The sequence below is a fragment of the Convolutriloba macropyga genome, chromosome 9 (assembly GCF_964194025.1).
Source record: "Convolutriloba macropyga chromosome 9, txConMacr16.3, whole genome shotgun sequence".
Taxonomy (NCBI): domain Eukaryota; kingdom Metazoa; phylum Xenacoelomorpha; order Acoela; family Convolutidae; genus Convolutriloba; species Convolutriloba macropyga.
Window position 1 is genome coordinate 53,091,053 of NC_134476.1, and position 23,148 is coordinate 53,114,200.

Below are 23,148 nucleotides of genomic sequence, written 5' to 3' on the forward strand. Positions count from 1 at the left end.
AGTCTAAAATGTTGGAAAATGATAATGATAAAATAATTGAGGTATTTAGATATGTCACATTACGAGAGAAATATTTTAATTTATACGGACTTCGGGGTTCATTTTATAGATTCAAGGTCGTAACTCTTAGTTTCAATGTCGTAGATTCACTATCGCCCCATTCATCAAACATTGCCTACTAAAGTTTTGTTTTTCTTAAAACACCTTTACAAAGTATGGAACGTAATTAAATCAGCTTTTCCAGAAGGTGACAATCTATGTCGATTCTCATTCGGGATCTATTTTCCAGTGGTTTCTTATCTGCTATTCATATTGTAGGTGGCTGAGATAGCGTCTGGTGCAGCTAAAGTGGACATGGGAGGTATGGCTTCTGCTGGAGCGGCAGCCGCAGCAGCAGCCAGTGGTGCCGGCAGACATGAAATATACAGCGAACAGCTCTCACAGGTGCCAGAGTTTGCACCATTGGGAGCACTCTTCAAGAGCTCAGAGGTTGGTTTTGTGTTGCACTTCCTACATTTTGCACATTAAGTGTGGCCATCTTGAAGGCGATAGCAAGTCGGTTTTTTCCGCTGCTCCATAAAATCATAAACATGATATCAAAATCACAATTCAACATCTTTTAGGAATCTGTAATTCTTTAAATTTATAAAGTGGCAGGCGAGATTCATCTAGTCCTCGGACATAACTGAATTCATTCGAAAAAGATTTTGAAGCTCACTTCTGAAATTCTTTTCTATTTTTAATAGCCGCACAGCGATAGCTGAGGCTATTATTGGCCTTCTCTTGGTTTTTTTACAATTCAAAGAATTTGAATTGTATTGGGGCGCTGTCTTTTTTTTTAAGATCTGTTCACACATTTTCATGATTTTTACAATTCAAAGAATTTGAATTGTATTGGGGCGCTGTCTTTTTTTTTAAGATCTGTTCACACATTTTCATGATTTTTGAAGTCAAATTGGAGTAGTGATTTTGGTCACGCCGAAACAGGAAATGGAGCGAAAAAGCGAGTGGTTTTGCGGCGTGAAATTTTTTCGCTCTAATTTTAAAGTAGAGTGAGAAAACGGTGTTTGAACAAAAATTCGGTTTCTCGGTAGTGGTTTTTTGTTCACATGCGGCAATTTCACTCTGATTTTTACTATTTTTTCGATTTTTTGGGTCGGATTTTTTTCTAAATGGTTTTCCCAACCCATTCACAGCTCATTGTAGGCCTAGTTTTTTGTTTGAATTAAACTTTCATTTATCTCTAGTGGTTTTTTTGTTCACATGTGGCATTTTGACACTGATTTTCTGTTTATTTCTTATTTTTTTGTTCTGATTTTTTTAAAAATGGTTTTCTCAATTCAATCATAGTCCATTCGAGGTCTATTTTCTCTGTTTAGTCAATGAAATTTCGTCGTCATGATTTTTGTTACGACCATATGACGTCACAGCCATTTTTTGTTCATTCGTTCATGCAATTTCAATTGAATTGCATGTGTGACGTCATTTTTCGCTCTTAGTGGAGCGAGTTTTTTTGTTCATGCGCGTGATTAAATTTTTGGTCACACTTGACTTACCTCACTCTCAAAAGTGACTTCCTCACTTTGAAATTGACTTTTATTTACTTTAATTCAAAGAGATAAATGGGTGTGTATCACTCTAAATGAAGGTTATTTGAGATCAGCTAATAGAGGCAGCAATAACTTATACAGATTTTTAATCAAAATATAACAGATCAGCCTTCAATGAAAAGATAAATTTTTTTGGTCTGTCTTTTTTACTGTTTTTTTTAGACTGCCGATCTACTAATCTATTGCGGCTATTTTCTGGCAATCTGCCAGCTAGGTTTTGTTTTCGATGACATCCAGATTTTCAAAGCTTGTAAGAGACTCAAAAACGTAGAACATTCGTAATGACCTAAATTGGATGTACTAGCATTTTCGATTGCTCTAGAACGAAGTTTGCAGCAATTACTGTAAACAAGTTTTTTTTGTATTGAACATTTTCGCGTGACCGTTTTCCTGCTACCGACTTTTAAAGTCAGGATGACATTAAGTCCTCTGAGCTTTACGGCCTACTAATTTCTAAGTACGCCTGTTTGACCAAAACTGTCAGGCAATAATTTATAGAATGAAGCGTGGTTACCGAGTTTGATCGCCTTCGCACTGAAACCCCCTTACACCCACGCAATTCACTCCCCCTCACTCTTTCATTCCAGCTGAAATTGGAGTGATGATTTTGGTCACACCGATACAGGAAGTGGAGCGAAAAAGCGAGTTGTTTTGTGGCGTAAATTTTTTTTTCGCTCTAATTTTAACGTAGAATGAGAAAAATGGTGTTTGAACAAAAATTTTATTTCTCGCTAATGGTTTTTGTTCACATGCGGAAATTTGAATTCAATTTTTAATTGCTCTCAAACGAAGTAGCAATTATATTAGTCCTGTAATACATTGGAGACTTATAATTATGGTGTGATGAGCGGTTCTTAGAGGTTGAAGACTTCCCCCCAACTCTTGACCTCCCACTATTGCCCCCCACACCCCCACCGCGCTGTTGCCCCCCACCCGACTGTTGCCATCCCTGTGCACCCCCCATGGCTAGCTACTGACCAACAACCGCTCGCTAAAAACACGCAAATTTGTCATTTTTGTAAAATTTTTGTCAAATTTTTGAGTTTTATTAACCCTAGATTTCAAGGAACCCACAGTATGGTTTGATAATAGGTTACTGAACAGTTTCTAGTGGTAATAGAATGGTTTCAACATTTCAACTTTGCACATTTTCTGCATTTTTTTGAAAAAACTTGTAAATTTTTTCAAGTCTTTTGAAAATGTTTGTCGGTTTTTAGGTTTATCCAGCCTCAAGAGCCATGGAGCCTCCTCTAGAGTTTGATGATAGATTACTGTATTGTTTCTAGACGTAATGGAATTTTTTTCAAGATTTTAACATCACGAATTTTAACGTTTTTTTTGAAAAAAAAGCATTTTTTAAATTTTTTTAACATTTATTGTCAATATTCAAGATTTTTCAGCCTCAGGATTCGGAAAACCTGCTTAAGGGTTTGATAATATGTGGCTGCATAGTTTTTAGTAGTAATTGAATGGTTTTCAACTTTTTAATATCACAAATTTTATCGATTTGTTTTATAAAACTTGCAAATTTTTTTAGTTTTTTGAGAAATTTTGTCATTTTTTAGGGTTATCTAGCCTCATGAGCCAAGGAACCTCCTCTAGAGTTTGAAAATAGGTTATTCTATAGTTTCTAGATGCAATGGAGTGTTTTTAAGGATTTAAACATTTAACGAGTTTTGAGCATTTTTGAAAATTTTTTTGGTTATCTTCATGTTTTGTGAAATTGTTTGTCATTTTTTTAAGGTTTTTCCAGCATCAATAGCCAAAAAACCTCCTTCGAGTTTTGATACTAACCGGTTGCTGAGTTTATAGAGTTAATGGATTGGTTATCATTTTTTTAAGGACTCGAGTTTTAGAAATTTTTTGATAAATTTTAATTTGAAAATTTTTTGAAAAATTATCATGTTCCAAGTGTATGGATCGTTATGAGCCAGTGAAACTGTTCAAGGCGTTAAATGGGCATACTAGATTGTCTCTTGAGACATTTGAATGGTGTTCTGAAGATATTGATATCACGAAGTTTAGCAAGACCTAGTTAAAATTTGCAATTGTTTTTAAAATTTTTGTCCTTTTCTGAGTTTAACGATCATTACTGGCCAACGAAGCTTTTATAGTCTTGCAGATGGGTAACATGAAACATATCCAGAGAAAAAAATTGTTTTTGAACATTTTCGGTACTGCGGAATGTGGAAACTTTTCTTTTGAATTTTGCACTTTCAGTTTTTTTTCTATATGATTTAGTTACTAACAAGTCTAGAAAACTTGAAGTTGTAGAGTCGAATCTCATCATGGAAAAAATTCCTAGCTCTCTTGCTCTCTCTGTTTTGGCTGGCGTTTCTTGCCTTCCCCTTCTCGCTCATGTTTAGTCTCGCACTCTCTCTCTCTCTCTCTCTCTCTCTCTCCTTAACTCTTTTGTTGATGCCGCACTTCAGCGGCTGTTATGGGGTGTGATGTCATCGTCTATTACCCTAATCTCAGGCCCCTTCAATCAAGCTAAAGCTAACCTCAATAACTAGTGGCTAGGTACTAACGAAGCCAAACGCTTGCAGGTCGTTTGAGAGCAATTCGCCCTCGTTAGTCGGTTATGTTTACTGTTTTTTTTTTAAATTTTCTATATGATTTTCTAAATGATTTTCCCAATCAATCCATTGTCCCTTCTAGGTCTAGTGTTTTTGTCTAGGCAAGGAAGAGGCTTGGGATTCAAGCGAGCAGCTAGATGTTGATGAAAAAGAGCTTCCTAATGTCCTGATTATACTGTAATCTGGTTCTTTCATAGCTGTAAGCTGAGCGGAGCTATTTTGCGGTGCTCCTGGTGTTTGTTTCGTCATCTGACGCTCTTTATCGTTTTACATTTTTTCACACAGCAAATCTGAAAAAGTCAAATTTTCTGAATGACTTCTTCCTCTAACAAACGGCGTTTGCGCGCGTGACGTCATTTCTCACTCTCTTTACCAAAAATTTGATTTGAATTTGTTTAAGGTCAAAGGAACTCATATGTGCAGTAAAGTTCCCTAATAAGAGGCTTCTGCGGGATAAATTTTAACAATCTTTATTATATCGCTGAATAATTTTTTCCTAGCTTTTTTAGCGGAGTCCATTTTTTTTAATTTTGATCTGTCTCTGTTTCTATCTCTATTATACGACACCCAGGTCTATTCTTTTGCAGCTATTCTGGCAGTCTGCCGGCTATTTTTTTATTTTTCTGGAATGCAGCTAATAAATGGAGTCAGAAACAATTGGTAAAGTGTTTTTAAAAGCTTGCTTTTTTGTAGAGCCAAAATTTAACTCGAAGTAAAATATTAGAGGGTTGATTCATTTTGTCTTTTTAAAATATATATAAATAGTTGATATTAGGTGGGATTGGCTTCTTTGCTCTATTGCAATGACAAAGTATAACCTGAATAATTGCTCTCAAGCAAAGTTTGTAGTATTTATATTGGTCATGCGGTCTTTTTTTATGCGACTTGCTTGATCATTTTTGTGCGAATTTTCTAACTTTTCGTCCTCAAAAATGGGATGAGCAGTTAAAGCACTGCTGGTATTAACTGACAGAGCAGCTCTCTTAAAGATCGCCTAGTCTTTAAGTGTACAAATCACAGAAACTACGCAGAAGACATAAAATCATTGTAAAGGTCTGTTGTTGCGAATTTGGACAACCTCATTCCGTACCCCCTTTATGCTAGCAATCTCAATGGCTATTTTTAATTGCTCTTCAACGAAGTTCATAGCACTTATTGTAAACGTATGTGTCTTTCTTATGCAAAATTTTCGCTTGACAATTTTGACGTTTCGAATGACTTTTACGCCCTTGACTTTTTGCGTTTCGCGTGATCTAAAATTGTCTCTCAATCACAATTTCAAGCAGCTGAACTCAATTGGCGGCATTTTAATACTAAAAGTCAACTGAAAAGAGCCGAAACTGGTGTCGTTTTTTACTTTGAATCTTTTTCGTGATATATGTTAACCTCTAATGTGATTATTTGAAGCCCACTATTGAACTTCTTAGTCCCATTTAGGCTCCCCCTCCCTCCCTCCTCCTCCCCCGGCACCGACTGAAGCAGGCTGCAATTGATTAGAGCTCCCACTAGTCGTTCGAGAGCAATTCTTCCGACGTTTAGTCCGTTATGTTTATTGTAAGCGCTCTCCTTTTTTAAAAAAATTAAAGAATTTGAGTTGTATTGGTGAGCTGTCTGCTAAGACCTGTTTAATCATTTTCATAATTTTAGTAGTCAATATAACTGATGATTTTGTTCGCGGCGAAACACGAAGCGAAGGATCGGGTGTTTTTGCAGCGTGCTTTTTTACTTTAAATTTTAAGTAGAGTGATAAAAAGGTGTTTGAACAAAAATTCGCTTTCTAGCTCGTGGATTTTTGTTCACATGCGGCATTTGACTTTGATTTTTAGTGTTTTTCAATACTTGTGATCATTTTTTTTCTAAATTACTTACACAAGCCATTAATAGTGCCTTCTTAGTGTAATATTTGTATAGTCAATGAAAATTAGCTGATTTGACAGGATTTGTCCTGCTAGGTTTTTAATTCGCTTTATTGATCACTTTAAAAGGTGATCAATAAAGCGAATTGAAAACCTAGCAAGACAAATCCTGTCAAATCAGCTAATTTTCATTGACTATACAAACATTACACTAAGAACGAACTATTAATGGCTTGTGTAAGTAATTTAGAAAAAAAAATTGATCACAAGTATTGAAAAACACTAAAAGTCAAAGTCAAATAGTTAGCTAATATAAGACTTCTGTTTAAGTGGTTTTCGGATGCAGTTTTATCCGCTTATTGCATAAAATATTAACAATGTTTAGGTGTGAATCATTATCATTCGCTCTATGTTATCTAACTTAGAAAAAAAACATAATTTCCAGTTCAATCCTGTAATTAAATATTTTAGTGTTTTTCCTGTAAGCACTAATTTTAGTGTTTTTCAATACTTGTGATCAAATTTTTTTTTCTAAATGGTTTTCACAAGCCATTAATAGTCCATTCTTAGTCTAATGTTTGTATAGTCAATAAAAATTCGCTGATATGTCAGGATTTGTCCTGCTAGGTTTTTTTTTATTCTCATTATTGATCACCTTTTATAGTTAGCTGATATTAGACTTTTATTTGAGCGGTTTTCGAATGCGCGTTTATCCTTTTATTGCATTGTATTTTAACAATGTTTAAGTGTGAATCAATACCCCCTCTCTCTATGCTATCTGACTTAGAAAAAAAAAACAATTTCCAGTTCATTACTCTAATTTTGTAAAGCTAGCTCAAGTTAAGTTTCAAAGTTATAATTGTTTCAAGGGTTAATAAATTTTTTGATCACTGGCCTGCTCTCTCCAGTTCTGGTGGTTGATAATTACGAAGTTTTTACCTCAAATTGTATTGCTCCTTCGCAAATAATTACTGATCTTCAAGTTGGGGCAATTTCTGGCTTTTCTACGTTTCTTGGTGTTGTTTAAGCCACTACATATACGTTTCCGTAGAAGCACCTACTTTAGCAGCATAATTACTTTACCAAGTACTTAGTTTCTCTTTACAGTTTTTACCAGTTATACAAATTCAGTATTACCGAAGTAAAAAAAAGGTAAATTTTGAGTCTCTCGGGTACGGAATTTGTTTTATTAGGAATCAGCCATTCTGCGGTTGTTTTCAATAAATATAAACAAAATAGAGGTTAGTCCTATATAGAAATGAGGACTAATTATGACCTCGAAACTTATTAATATAAGCACTAAATTAGGACTATTAATTAAGGATATAATGGGAATAGATCGCGAAACTATGAGGCACGAAATAGGGGCGTGACATGGGATAAACTGATAAAAACCGGTCATGAAGTCATAGGGCATTAGGTTATCAAAGTTCATGTCAGGGGTGTTTCTACCTGTCAATAGTATTTAGCTTTCACTTTAGAAGTTGAATTAACTTCAATTTTAGAATCTAACTGAAACTGAACCGCAAATTAGAACCTTAGAAAAATTCGGTCAATTTATATCTATTCTGTTTTATTTTCTGTTTCGATCCTGATGTGCATCAAGCGGGTCAATGGTGGCTATTTTCTGGCAATTTGCCGGCTATATGCATTTTTTCAACCCTTCTTTAGTCTAACTGGGTTCCTTTTGGTTGATACAAAGTGATGCATACGGCCTTCAGTTTTTGTTTATCTTTCGAAGTCTCTGCGTCTTCCAGTGTACTCTGTTATGATTTGTTTGTGTTCAGGTGGTGGATTTGACGGAGGCGGAGACGGAGTACGTGGTGCAGTGTGTGAAACACACATTCAATCGACATATTGTCCTACAATTCAACTGTACCAACACTCTCCAGGATCAGGTACTCAACCTTTAATTTTCTTCGCACTCAAAGGCGATTCAAAAAGGCAGCAGGGGTGATGCTTTTGAAACCTTTACGTCCGAGTAAAAATTCCAATATTACGGTTGGTGCATCAAGTAGCTACGCTACAAAGCCGCCGCGATCCTTCGAGGTTAAACACCCAAAATTCAGACACAAGCATATATTTAACGACTTGCAGCTAATAGCAACTTAGTTAAGTCAACCACAAAATAGACGAAATTGACCATTAATTATTCGTAACATTGAAAATTTACGTCTATATTTCTCATGGTCTCCAGGATAATTTTGACAAAATTTGATGACATTTTCAGGTCCTAGATCGTGTGTACGTTGAGTTGGACCCAAGCACCGAAGGATTCGAAGTACTAAAAGTGGTTCCGTGCCCTCGACTGATCTACAACCAACCTGGCATCACTTATGCCCTGGTGTCCCTGCCCGATGATGCTCTACAGGCTGTATCCTGTACTTTCTCATCAACTCTTAAGTTCATTGTCAAGGACTGTGATCCTAACACTTTTGAACCGGACTCGGAAGAAGGTGAATATAATTTTACGATAGAAGCTGGCCTCTCTTTTCTCTGTTCTTTTTTGGTGTCATTAAGTTATACTTAATAAATCGCAATGGTGTATGCACATGAAGCAGTAACTTTTGCGAGTGTAAGCAGAATTTAATATGGAAAATTTCTATACAGGTTGTATCTGACTTAAAAATGGATTTTTTGGCTCAATGATATGATTAATTGGTCTCAAACTAATTTTGTAGCATATTAGTCCTTGTTTTTAATGCAATGTTTCGTTCTACCGAAGTTTTTCTTTTCGTCTGGCCATCTGACTTTTCGTCCCGAAATACGGGATAAACAGGTAAAGCCCACCCGGATGGTATTAAGTTCTCTTCAAGCCTTCCTCCTGACTATTTTCTAAGAATGTGATGTTCTCCAAAACTATTGAAGAGACATAAATTCATAATGTTAAATTATGAATTTACATTATTAAATTCGTCACACCTCAATCCTAAGATAACCTCCCTAAGCCGCATCGAGCTACTGACGAAAAAAAAGAATTTATTTATCTGATGTGAGCTTATGTTAAACAGTAGTATAAGTAAATGACTAGTAGCACACCACGGGGGGGGGGGGGGGCTCACGCACGGTAAAAAAAACGACCCCCTCTAAATCTCTACATTTCGCCAATAAATTTCTTCAGAAAAGCCCTTGGGCGCGATGGGACAATATATGAAGACAAAATCAGAACATGAGTTTGGAAAAATTGTCTAGCAAGATCATTTTTCAAATTACAGTTCCAGAAAACAGACGTTAAGTAAAAATCGATAAAACTGTTTCAATGAGTACCCGAGTTACGAGAGACGAAATTGATGGGGGTATTACAACTTTGGTTTTTGATGATGGAAACCGACAGAGACCTCCATGGCGTTGCTGTTCCAATACCGTAGTCCCTCGATCAGAGATTATATTTTTCGTTCAAGTGAGTATTATCGTGCTCATGATTAGTCTCTGTTTTGCCATGCTATTCTTGATATCGGAGAGCTGCGAAGAGAAATCAATTTGGATTGCACTTCTTTCGAGTCTAGTTGGTTATATCTTACCAAATCCTAAATTATGAATAAAGTCATTCTCACAAACGATAGGATCTTCATGGCGGTTGTAGGCCCAAGTGGTTCTGGGAAAACTGACCTCATATTCAGCATGCTGCAAGGTCGGTCCTTCTACCCAGCATTTCCCAAAATTTATTACTTCTACAAAGAGTTCCAGGACATATTTACAGCTATGCAACAAAAAATACCGCACATTGAGTTCATCAAGTATTCCGGATTGGATATAACGAAAAAGCTTTCGGACTGTCTGCTCGTTTATGATGACTCATGCGAGGAAATCTTTAACGACAAAGAGTTTGTGAAAATAGCAACGTCAGGAAGACACAGAAAACTTCATGTGATCTACGTCAAACACAACCTATTCCAACAGAGTAAATGGTCGCGGACAATTGATCTAAACACAACTCATATAGTTTTATTCAAATCATTGCGTGACATTCAACAAATAGAATAACTCGGAAAACAGTTAAACTGTCTCCAATTACTCAAGGACGCATACAAATTAGCAACAGCTCAACCCTATGGACATTTGATCATTGACCTGGATCCTAAAACAAGTCAAGGCTTACGATTTTCTTCTCAACTCATTGGTCCCGAACCATCAGTATTCTATATTCCTTCGGAGGAAGGTGTTATTACACCAATTACGAATGAAAAAGAGACATTTGCTTATGCTGAAGCGTTGGTGCGTTAACAGCAACCCCAAATCGAAAAGCAAGCGAATTTTCCTAGCCCAAGATATTGAATTCATTTGGTTCCTAAGCGATTGTGTAATGAACGTGCTCTCTGGTGTTGTCCCAATCAACAAGAAAGAACTACAACAATTTGAACCTCAACTACGACAACTTTCTGAAAAATATTTTAGTGCGCTCGAAAGAAGTAAATTATTCCAGACAACGAGAGGGCATTCTCTGATTCAACTAATTGCCAGACCTTGTCTAGAGTATCTACAGAAAAATGCCAACTGAGGAATTTGTGCTCATTCCTCGCAACATGTTTACAACTGAACAACCCCAAGTTTCGCAAATATTAAACAATCCACTAACAAAAAACAAGTCGAAACAACTATCCCTTCTACAAAGAACTTCAAAACAAGAGCCATCAGAAGCGGTCATGCAGCAGAACACAGAGCAACAGACAGAAGACGTCATGGTTTCAGATGAAGAAGAAAAGCAACAAAGTATCCCAGACAACACTAAACGGAAAGAGTTTGATGAAATCAGTCAGAGTGTGATCGATGATATAGATTTTCTCGATAAAGACAAATTTGGAAAAGCAAAAATAATTTTGAAGAAAATAAACGGATCACGCAACATTTCACTGGACTTTGAAGGTAAAATCCTGATTAATGGAAGGAACACCGACATTCCAGCATCAACTTTCCTCTACGCATTACAACAAACATCATCAAAACTTTTGCCTGACGATTATCAAGTATTGAATTATTTGAACCTTGCGCCACATCTCACTTGTAATACTTACGCAAAGAAGTTCATAAAAATTCCGAAAGAGCAAAAACTGCGTCAGTTTCCAGATGGAGCAGCCAGTGAACAGAAACCTGCTATCGAGAGAGCAGAAAAAACAGAGACTGCTAGCTTTGATGAGGAAGGCTTCGCAGACGCAGAAGAAGAAATTAAAACGCCAACAGGCTGGAAAACTCCATTCAGCGGAAATCAAAAATCTAAATAAAGTTTACACGAAAGGAAAAGCAGCATTTGGAAGTGTTGCTAACATAAAAGAGGAAAGCGGCTTTTCCCACAAAAAATTGAAAAATTCCTTCAATCCAAGAACTCATACACTAAATATCGTCAATTCCGGAAAAGTTTTCCACGATTGAAGGTAATTGCTTACAGAATAAACGAAATCTGGTCCATGGATGTAGCCTATATGGACAAAATAGCCATGCACAACAATGGGGTCAAATACCTATTGATTGCAGTTGACGTTTTATCACGCTATTTACGTGTTCAACCTCTCAGAACGATGTATTCGAAGGATTGCGTTGAAGCCTTCAAACAAATGATAAAGACGAAACAACCAGAGAAAGTGGACAGACAAAGGCACCGAATTCAAGGGCGCGTTCAAAACATTCTGTGAAAACAAAAAGATTCATTTGTATACAACCGAAAACGAAGCCAAATCTGCGTTTGCGGAAAGAAATATTCGATCACTTAAAAACATTATATACAGATACTTGGAAGAAAAATTAGTACAAGTTGATGCGTTAAACACTGAAGAGGAGCAATGATTTCCAACAGCAATGAGTTTACAATTGACTTGTTATCAAATGCATCAATGGACGTTTTTGATGGAAATACTATGGCATCATTTCGGAACCAATTATCACAACCGATACATTTACAGGGAGAATGGCAAGTAGCATTGACATCTCTATCTTTTCCATCAAACATCAACAATGTAAACTCTGGAGAAATAGTTGTTTACAAGAATTCAACGACCAATCCAAATGAGTCGATTAATCGATCAGGACAACTCAGAAAAATTCAGACTGGTATTTACAACAGCTGGGAAGATCTAGTTTCGGAGATTGTTCGCATTGCAAGACTAAAACAGTTTGATCGTAAGTTCGACAAGATAACGCAAAAGCTTGTGTTAACATTTGGGGAAAATGAAGGATTGTCATTTCAAGACGATGAAATTCCCAGCATTCTTGGTTTCAAGGGGACATCGGACCCTGCACACAATGGTTTTGTTCACATTGGTTACAAGACAAACTTGGAAAATGGGGCTCCGAACTCTCCTAACAGACATTTTGGTATTTTCCCCGTTGATATAGCATGTGGGTCGCAGCTTATTTTTGTGTACCTTGATATTATTGAGTATCAACATGTGGGTGACTCACGTGCACCCATTCTCAAAATCATTGAATCGGAGAGACGTCTGAGAAACGGAGCCTCAACACAGTAGCACCTATTCACCATAAAACCTATACAAACTTGGACTACAAGCGTTTACTTTCAAACAATATCCAGAGCATCAAAGTTGAGCTGAGAAGTGAAACTGGGAAACTGATCCCTTTCACTGGAATTGGTAAAGTTGTTATAAGTCTCAAATTCCAGAGAACAAGCTAACTGATGGAAGCCTATGATAATAATCAAGCATCCAATTCAATGCCCCATTTCTCAGGACATTATAGACAAAGAGGAAGTGGATTCGGCGCATTAGCTGCTAGCATTGGTCGTTTTGCATTACCCCTAGCCCGACGACTTATTTGGCAAGCAGCAAAAACAATTGGAAGAGAATTGCTAGTGCAAGGTGCACCAGAGTTATTAGAATTTGCAACAAAAAAGAAATCAGCGAAGCAAGCTCTGAAAAGTACAGTTGCAAAAACAGCGAGAAAACAAATCGGAGGAGCACTTCAACGAGGACGAAAAGCAATCTATCGAAGGAGGTCGAAGAACAAAGCATACAAAAAGCAGTCTCCATCAAAGAAAAAGATCATTTCGCGAAAAACGAAGCCAAAAAGAAGTCGATCAGATTTCTTCTCAAAAGTAAAAAATGCGTACTAACATTGTTATTCCCACAGAGGCAACACATAGCTCATTGGACTTGTTCGAGAAACCTCCCCTTCTTGTAACATTTGATCAATCGTTCGAGCAAAAAACAGGACCTTTGTACTCGCCCACTGGATCTTCGTTAGAGTTTGAAATAGTCGGTGACAGAAATAACTTCATCGACCTACAGAAAATTTATCTGGAAATCAAATTTCGAGTTGTTCGAAATAATGGAAACGATTTACGCTTCACTACGGGAGATGCCAACAACAGTGACACGCCACATCTAGCCAATAATGTCTTACATTCCCTTTTCGCCGATTGCATAGTGTCAGCAAACGGCATCAAAATTTCTTGCGCCAATGGGCACTACGCACACAAAAGTTTCATTGAAACAGAATTTTCTCATGGATCGGATGCGAAAAAAACCTGGCTGAAATGTCAAGGATATGATTATGAAGCAGACCCAACAGGCGTCCCAGCCGCTACAATCACAGCTCGACAAGAAACTGTGAGAAGATCTGCTCAACTCACACTGTATGGAAAAATAGCTACCGATTTCTTTTCATGCGATAAGCATCTAACGAGTGGAGTAACGCTGCGAATTTCTTTCCGACGATCACAGGATGATTTTGCGATTGTGAGTGAAGACGGGGCTAAACACTATAAAATCAAAATTGATGAAGCAAATTTGTTCGTGCGAAAAATGACAGTCTCCGATATCGTGCTTGGTGCAATCGAGAAAACACTTCTCAAGACACCTGCAATGTACCGCTATAATGAAGTTATTTCGAAAGCTTTTCTAGCAACAGCTGGGCAACAGAGCTGGAAGCAGGAGGATATTTTCACAAAAGAACCTATTCGTAGACTAATAGTCGCCATGTGCCGCAGCGATGCGTTCATCGGTACTAACACGCTCAATCCATTTTCATACCAGAAGTTTGATTTGAATGAGATAATAATTTACCGAAATGGGTTCGCCACAGCTGGTACACCAATGTCATCAACTGATAATAAACGACTATACTACAACTCAATGGCTGCACTAGCTTATGTAGAAAATGGTCACGGGATATCTCTATCTGATTTTCCTAACCATTACATTATGGTGTTTGATCTCACCAGCACTCAAGAAGCCACGCATGATTTTATTCATCCCGAGCTAACAAACTCTTCATTATCTGTGGAACTCAAGTTCGGTGCAGCGTTGCCCCGCAACATTGAAATTTTATTTCTCGGGGAGAAATGTTCAATAGTTTATATGGATTCTTCGAGAAACGTTTCCAAAAACGCTCTTACTATAATCTAATGGATGAAGATAAAATATTCAAATTGATTCTACAATCCGGTCATTTGATGTTTAAATTCAACGGTGTTTATGCAGCTGACAATTTCCCCTTGCACATGCCAACCAACTCATTTGCTATCGTTAACGCTTCACCAGCCTCTTCACCTGGATCTCATTGGATTGTGCTTGCAAAGAGATATGCCTACCCAATACCATACTTTGCCAACCCGCTGGCATTACCCATTTATTCATATAAACACATAAAAGACCGATTTCGACAAAGCACTAATGATAGCATTATAGTGGACCTCATGGAAGACAGACGTGACACAAATAAACCCCTACAAAATGCAGACTCTCAAATGTGTGGACTTTATTGCATTTATATTGCTCATTATGTTCTCAATGATAATTTTCCATTCATTCCCGATATCAATGAAATTCAACTGTTGTCTTTTATAAAACATATGAAGTAAACAATTATACACGCTTTCTTTTTAGTTAGGTCGATGACTCACCAACCAAAAATTCACCTTTATAAAGAACTAAATTCCCCCTCCCCTGGAAAAACAAACTAAATCGTTCAACTATGACAAAAACGTTGATGGCTTGTAAACAAATTCAAGTTCTTCAGACTTGTATTGATAGCTTGTAAACAAATTCTTGTCTGGACCCGAGTGCACTATGTAAACAAAAAGTAACGCTACCAGGTTGAATTGCGTCACTGTAACGCGATGGCCCCTCGATAAAAACAAACCAAAAAGAGACAGCTTGCTTGCATCCGATTGGCTAATCAACTTGTTGAAAGCGGGGTCCCCCGGACTTAAAAATTACTCATTGCTTTTTGCCTTACACTTTGCGTTCAGTTGATTCAAACTTGATACATTTTTGTCACTTTTAAACTTCTTAATTAATCGTTCCTTTCACCGTTACTCTCTTACAGCAACAATCAATTTTTGTGGGATGGGGCAAGCCAAATGCGAAATTTGTCATAAACTACTGGCAAATAGAAGAAGCGTTTGTCGACATCGGAAAGAAGTGCATAAGATCTATCCTCAAACAAACTCATTCGAGTGCACTGAATGTGGATTCACCACGAGAAGCCTGTATGAGCTAACAGGACACATGACTGTGCAGCATGAGGCGACCAGTCCACGATACTGCATATACTGTCAAAAATGTTTTCCACGTGACGCTGATTATCTTGAGCACATGAACACTTTCCACGGTCTACCAGCTTGGAGTGTAGATGTAAACAACCTACAGGACTCAGGCATCATACCAAGCGAACGCGCTTTCGGCGATACACTGAAAGTCTATGAGATTACCGTCGGGTCAAGAGACGTTGATCTATTACACGTTATGCAGCTAAAACGTCGAGAGATTGAAAACATTATCAACATTAGTGTTCAACAACACTCACAAAAAGTTCAGTTCAACTCAGTTATCGATCTCGTCAAACCCACGAAAACCGATAATGATCTATCATCAAGCCAGCCCGATAGAATTTCGATTCATGTTGCATCAAAAATGGAACGAGTGGATTTCGGTGGTCTTGCAGATAAAACCTTCCATGCAATGGTAGAACAGATGCTCCTAGCGCTCAACAATTTTGCTTCCCATGGTAGCGGTTGGACTCTCAACCAAATTGTCAATATTGAAATCCGATTAGCAAAAGCTAAACCGATAAGGGCATCGTCATATTTAGCACTTCCAGGCAAACTAGCGCGCACATGCTCTCTACTGAACATCAGAAACCGAGAAGACGAGAATTGTTTTCTGTATTGCTATACTGCCGCCTACCATTTTAATTTTGGCCCTCGACTTCTTCCTCCTGGTGCACCGGCACGCAGGATAACCAGCCCAGTAACATACGGACCAGGCAACCCGCTTGCAAAACAAGCAGATGGTGTGTTTGACATGCCTATGGGCTTCCACCAGATGACTCGCTTTGAAGAGCTGAACAATGTCTGCGTCAACGTATTTTGGTAAGTTAAAAATCTTTCTTTTCGAAAAACTTTAAAACTAAAAAGAAGATTATGGCACAAAAGCAAATGAGGAAAAAAAGATAAAAAACCAAAAAAGTTTGAATATTTTAGCTACGCTGAAAACGGACTGATACCATTCCGAGTTTCCAAAAAACAAAACTGTGAATTCAACATGGACCTTCTTCTTCTTAGCGACGGTCAAATGCATCACTACGTTTTAATCAGAAACTTGCGATCTTTTATTCATAAAGTCAAGGAACGAGTAGTTAGAACAGATAATCCTATTTGTAGAAACTGTTTTCATGTTTGCACCTCAAAAGAACGATATGAAAAACATTTAGAACTTTGCTGGAAGAACAAACCAGCAATCGTGCGTATGCCAAAAAACACAACGTTTGTATACAAAAAGTTTCAGTCCCGTTGGTTTGCTCCAATTGTTGGCTTTTTTGACTTGGAGTCAATAATTGAACCTGTCTCAGGATGTCAAAACAAACCAACCAAATCAGAAACAAGAAGAATAGAAATACATAAACCGTGCAGCTATGCAATGTTGTTTGTTGCTCAGAACCAAACTGAACCGTTTCATTTTGAATGTTTGACAGGACCGAAGGTCATGGAAAAATTTGTTCAGTCTTTGGAAACCATAGCAAAACGAGTTTACAGTGTTAAACAGCAACACAAATATTTCTCTGGCCAGCCTCTCATCGCGAAAGAAGATGCCACCAATTGTTGGATATGTGAAGAACCATTGGAACACAATTTTAATAACCCGACAGTTCTAGATCATTGTCACTTCACTGGAGAATTCCTCGGATGGGCGCATAACACTTGTAACATTAACAGGAGGTTTCTCAACTATACTCCGCTATTTGCACACAATCTCTCAAACTACGATCTTCACCATGTAATTCTTGCTCTCCAGGGTAGTAACATGAGGAATACTGTATCAATTGTTCCGAATACAGATGAGAAATATATAGCTCTGGAAATTGGGGTTCTAGTCTACAACCGTCAGGACAAGAATGGAGTAATCAAACCGGTGTATGAGTATATCAGGCTACTAGACTCATTTCGTTTCATGGCCTCGTCATTAGATTCTCTAGCACAAAACTTACCCTCTGATCAGTTTACTTTGCTAGAACATCACTTTAAGGATTGGCCAGAAAGTTCAGTGCAAATGTTGAAACGGAAGGGATTTTTCCCCTATTGTTACATTGATAATTTCAATAAGCTGAAAGAGACCGCACTCCCACCACGAGAAAAGTGGATGAATAGTCTCCAACAGTATCGAGTGAGCGTTACTGAAGATGAGTACAAACATTCGCTAGAAGTTTTTGAAAAGTTTCAATGTGAAACAATTGAAGATTACTATAGTTTGTATCTCAAAACTGATGTGTTTCTCCTAGCTGCAGTTATGCTCTGCTTCTGCAAAGTGTGTTACGAAACATACGGACTTGATTGTTGTCAGTATTATACCGCTTCTAATCTCTCTGGTGATGCTATGCTAAAGTTATCTAAAGCGCCCTTGAGACTCCTAAAAGAGAGAACAATTGGATATGGTAGAAGGATTGATTCGTGATGGCGTAAGCTCGATTTACAATAAGCGGCTGGCGGTTGCGAACAACAAATATCTACCAAATTTCAACCCCAAAGCACCCTCAACCTTCATAGTGATGATTGATGCAAACAATTTGTATGGGGGCATAATGGAAAAGTTTCCATTGCCATTGAACAATTTTGAGTACACTGACGGAAACTGGGATCCTGAAATTCAAAAAGCGTTCATCCAAAGCGTGTTGGAGACACCTGACGATAGCGATATTGGCTACGTATTAGAAGTGGATTTGTCGTACCCAGATGAACTTCATGATCTTCATTCAGATTTTCCCTTGGCCCCAACAAAACAGAAAGTTGACGCATGCTGGTTGGGTGACTATCAGGAAGAGCTTTTGAATGATATGCAGATGAATGCGCCGCCTTCGAGTAACAAATTGATCCAGACCTTGTTCCCCAAAAAGAACTACATTTTGCACTATCAAACATTGAAGCTCTACGTGCAGTTGGGGTTAAAAGTTGAAAAACTACATCGATCACTCGCTTTTAACCAGTCGAAATGGCTAGCGCCATATGTCAAGTTGAACACTCAGAAGCGAAAGCAAGCCAAGAACAAGTTCGAGGAGAACTTCTATAAACTAATGGTGAACAGCGCATTTGGGAAAACGTGTGAGGGGAAACGCAATCGCATAAAAGTAAAACTCGCTCGAAGTGAAGAAGAGACACTGAAATGGACCAGCGCTCCACAGATGAAGTCGTTCAAAATCATTGATGAGAACTTGGCAACGATAAGCTTGAATCAGACTGAAATAGAGTGGGACAAACCAACTATCGTAGGTGCTTGCATCTTAGATCTTTCGAAGAAATTCATGTACGACTTCCACTACAATACAATAAAGAAACACTTCAATTGTAAACTACTGTACTCGGACACGGACTCGTTTGTTTATGAAATTTTCTCAAACGACTTCTTCGCAGACTTGAAGCGGAAAACCACAGTGAAGGACCTTTTCGATTTCTCAAACTTTCCAACTAATCACGAGATGTACGATCAAAGCAACGCAAGGGTGACACTAAAATTTAAAGATGAGATGGGAGGCAAGATGATTTCTGAGTTTGTGGGGTTGAAGCCGAAGCTGTATTCCATCAAACTGGCAGATGGTTAGTCAACTTTTTTTCCAAAACCTAAAAAAAGTCAAGAAAACAACAAAAAGCAGAATGAGTAAAGAAAAACCGGATAAAAAGTATGAAAAAGTGACCTAGGATTAAATTTCCAAAAAACGAAAAAAAAGTGAAAAACAAAACTAGAATGCACGAACTTCTATTTTAGGTCTTGCAAAGCAGTCAGCGAAAGGTGTGACGCAAGACGCCAGGCGCATGATGACACATGAATTATACAAACAGGTTCTCACAGGAGGAGAAACTGTTTGACTTATCAACACCAGAATTGCATCGAGCAAACACCAATCAATGACAGTTGTGTGCAACAAGAAGTCACTCTCGGGATACGATGACAAGCGGTATATTTTAAACGACAAGATCACAACCCTACCATTTGGCCATCACGCTCTGCGCGAGGAAATGTTCATGCGTAACGTAGTACAGGATCCAGATTGGGGTTCGAGTGATGAGGAAGAAACTGTTGTACACGTTGCTGAGTCGTTAACGCCAGAAAGTCAACTACCAACTCAATACACAGGCCCCCTAATGTCAGCAGAAGTCTGGTCTCCGCCTGATCCCGGTCTCAACCAGCGTGTTTACAGTGACGATGAGCTTGAAGCGGACATTGAAGATTTTGCAAATCTGACTGAACAAGTGATTGAGGACGAAATTGAAAGATGTTCCTTTATAGACGATCAGGCTGCTGAATCAGGTTCGTCTCGTAGTCTTCTAGACCTAAGACCCGTATCCCCCATTCATGTTTCTATTAGCTCTTCAACACAAGAGCAACCTATCAACAATCCCGGACCCTCAAAACGGACGAAAAAGTGCGCAAAACGAACGCTGGAGCTGATATCAGACAAAGAATCTATCAGCGTAGATAGAATAAAGAAATGGAGAGTAGTACAAATTGACACTGATAGTGATGACAATTAATTTCTGTGAAAGAACTCTGCTTTAGTTTTCATGACTTGTTTTGTTTTCCCCGTTTGATGGAAATAAAAAATTTTTCCAACTCGAGTTATAGAAAAATTGTACTGTATAAGTCTTTTAAAAGGTCCCGCATAGGCAGCTGATCAATTTATATCTAAGTCATTTTTATCCTCAGTACCTTCAATCCATAGTATAAGTCTTTTAAAAGCTCCCATACTAGTAGCTGATCAATTTAAAAGCTCCCATACTAGTAGCTGATCAATTAATAACTAAGTCTTTTTTAACCTCAGTGCCTTCAATCCATAGTATAAGTCTTTTAAAAGCTCCCCCATAAGCAGCTGATCAATTAATAACTAAGTCATTTTTGTCCTCAGTACCTTCAATCCATAGTATAAGTCTTTTAAAAGCTCCCCCATAAGCAGCTGATCAATTAATAACTAAGTCATTTTTGTCCTCAGTACCTTCAATCCATAGTATAAGTCTTTTAAAAGCTCCCATATAAGCAGTTGATCAATTAATAACTAAGTCATTTTTATCCTCAGTGCCTTCAATCTATAGTATAAGTCTTTTAAAAGCTCCCATATACGCAGTTGATCAATTTATATCTAAGTCATTTTTGTCCTCAGTACCTTCAATCCATAGTATAGGTCTTTTAAAAGCTCCCATATAAGCAGTTGATCAATTAATAAGTAAGTCATTTTTGTCCTTAGTACCTTCAATCCATAGTATAAGTCTTTTAAAAGCTCCCATATAAGCAGTTGATCAATTTATATCTAAGTCATTTTTATCCTCCGGTACCTTCAATCCATAGTATAAGTCTTTTAAAAGCTCCCATATAAGCAGTTGATCAATTAATAACTAAGTCATTTTTATCCTCAGTCCCTTCAATCCATAGTATAAGTCTTTTAAAAGCTCCCCCATAAGCAGTTGATCAATTTATATCTGAGTCATTTTTGTCCTCAGTACCTTCAATCCATAGTATAAGTCTTTTAAAAGCTCCCATACTAGTAGCTGATCAATTAATAACTAAGTCTTTTTTAACCTCAGTGCCTTCAATCCATAGTATAAGTCTTTTAAAAGCTCCCCCATAAGCAGCTGATCAATTAATAACTGTCATTTTTATCCTCAGTGCCTCCAATCCATAGTATAAGTCTTTTAAAAGCTCCCATAGCAGTTGATCAATTTATATCTAAGTCATTTTTATCCTCAGTACCTTCAATCCATAGTATAAGTCTTTTAAAAGCTCCCATATAAGCAGTTGATCAATTTATATCTAAGTCATTTTCATCCTCAGTACCTTCAATCCATTGTATAAGTCTTTTTAAAGCTCCCATATAAGCAGTTGATCAATTTATATCTAAGTCATTTTTATCCTCAGTACCTTCAATCCATTGTATAAGTCTTTTAAAAGCTCCCATATAAGCAGTTGATCAATTTGTATCTAAGTCATTTTTATCCTCAGTACCTTCAATCCATAGTATAAGTCTTTTAAAAGCTCCCATATAAGCAGTTGATCACTTATTATCTCAGTCTTTTTTGTCCTCAGTACCTTCAATCCATAGTATAAATCTTTTAGAAGTTCCCATATAAGCAGTTGATCAATTTATATCTAAGTCATTTTTATCCTCAGTACCTTCAATCCATAGTATATGTTTTTTAAAAGCTCCCATATAAGCAGTTGATCACTTATTATCTCAGTCTTTTTTGTCCTCAGTACCTTCAATCCATAGTATAAATCTTTTAGAAGTTCCCATATAAGCAGTTGATCAATTTATATCTAAGTCATTTTTATCCTCAGTACCTTCAATCCATAGTATATGTTTTTAAAAGCTCCCATATAAGCAGTTGATCAATTTATATCTAAGTCTTTTTTATCCTCAGTACCTTCAATCCATAGTATAAGTCTTTTAAAAGCTCCCATATAAGCAGTTGATCACTTATTATCTCAGTCTTTTTTGTCCTCAGTACCTTCAATCCATAGTATAAATCTTTTAGAAGTTCCCATATAAGCAGTTGATCAATTTATATCTAAGTCATTTTTATCCTCAGTACCTTCAATCCATAGTATATGTTTTTTAAAAGCTCCCATATAAGCAGTTGATCAATTTATATCTAAGTCTTTTTTATCCTCAGTACCTTCAATCCATAGTATAAGTCTTTTAAAAGCTCCCATATAAGCAGTTGATCAATTTATATCTAAGTCTTTTATCCTCAGTACCTTCAATCCATAGTATAAGTCTTTTAAAAGCTCCCATATAAGCAGTTGATCACTTATTATCTCAGTCTTTTTTGTCCTCAGTACCTTCAATCCATAGTATAAATCTTTTAGAAGTTCCCATATAAGCAGTTGATCAATTTATATCTAAGTCATTTTTATCCTCAGTACCTTCAATCCATAGTATATGTTTTTTAAAAGCTCCCATATAAGCAGTTGATCAATTTATATCTAAGTCTTTTTTATCCTCAGTACCTTCAATCCATTGTTTAATTCTTTTAAAAGCTCCCATATAAGCAGTTGATCAATTTATATCTAAGTCATTTTTATCCTCAGTACCTTCAATCCATTGTATAAGTCTTTTAAAAGCTCCCATACTAGTAGCTGATCAATTAATAACTAAGTCTTTTTTAACATCAGTACCTTCAATCCATAGTATAAGTCTTTTAAAAGTTCCCATATAAGCAGTTGATCAATTATTAACTAAGTCATTTTTGTCCTCAGTACCTTCAATCCATAGTATAAGTCTTTTAAAAGCTCCCATATAAGCAGTTGATCAATTTATATCTAAGTCATTTTCATCCTCAGTACCTTCAATCCATTGTATAAGTCTTTTAAAAGCTCCCATATAAGCAGTTCATCAATTTATTTCTAAGTCATTTTTATCCTCAGTGCCTTCAATCCATTGTATAAGCCTTTTAAAAGCTCCCATATAAGCAGTTGATCAATTTGTATCTAAGTCATTTTTATCCTCAGTACCTTCAATCCATTGTATAAGTCTTTTAAAAGCTCCCATATAAGCAGTTGATCAATTTGTATCTAAGTCATTTTTATCCTCAGTACCTTCAATCCATTGTATAAGTCGTGCAGTTGGGGTTAAAAGTTGAAAAACTACATCGATCACTCGCTTTTAACCAGT

The 23,148-nt window shown here is 37.1% G+C and overlaps 1 protein-coding gene across 3 annotated transcripts in view; it reads left to right on the top strand.

Annotated features, from left to right (window-relative positions):
• LOC142345847 (coatomer subunit gamma-2-like) overlaps positions 1–23,148 on the top strand; it is a 52,463-nt gene that overhangs the window by 15,597 nt on the left and 13,718 nt on the right. For all 3 annotated transcript variants that reach the window (XM_075398257.1, XM_075398256.1, XM_075398258.1), the window contains 3 exons: positions 319–489; positions 7,833–7,943; positions 8,276–8,501. In XM_075398257.1, the coding sequence (XP_075254372.1) occupies positions 319–489; positions 7,833–7,943; positions 8,276–8,501 (508 nt within the window). The remainder of the gene's footprint in view (positions 1–318; positions 490–7,832; positions 7,944–8,275; positions 8,502–23,148) is intronic.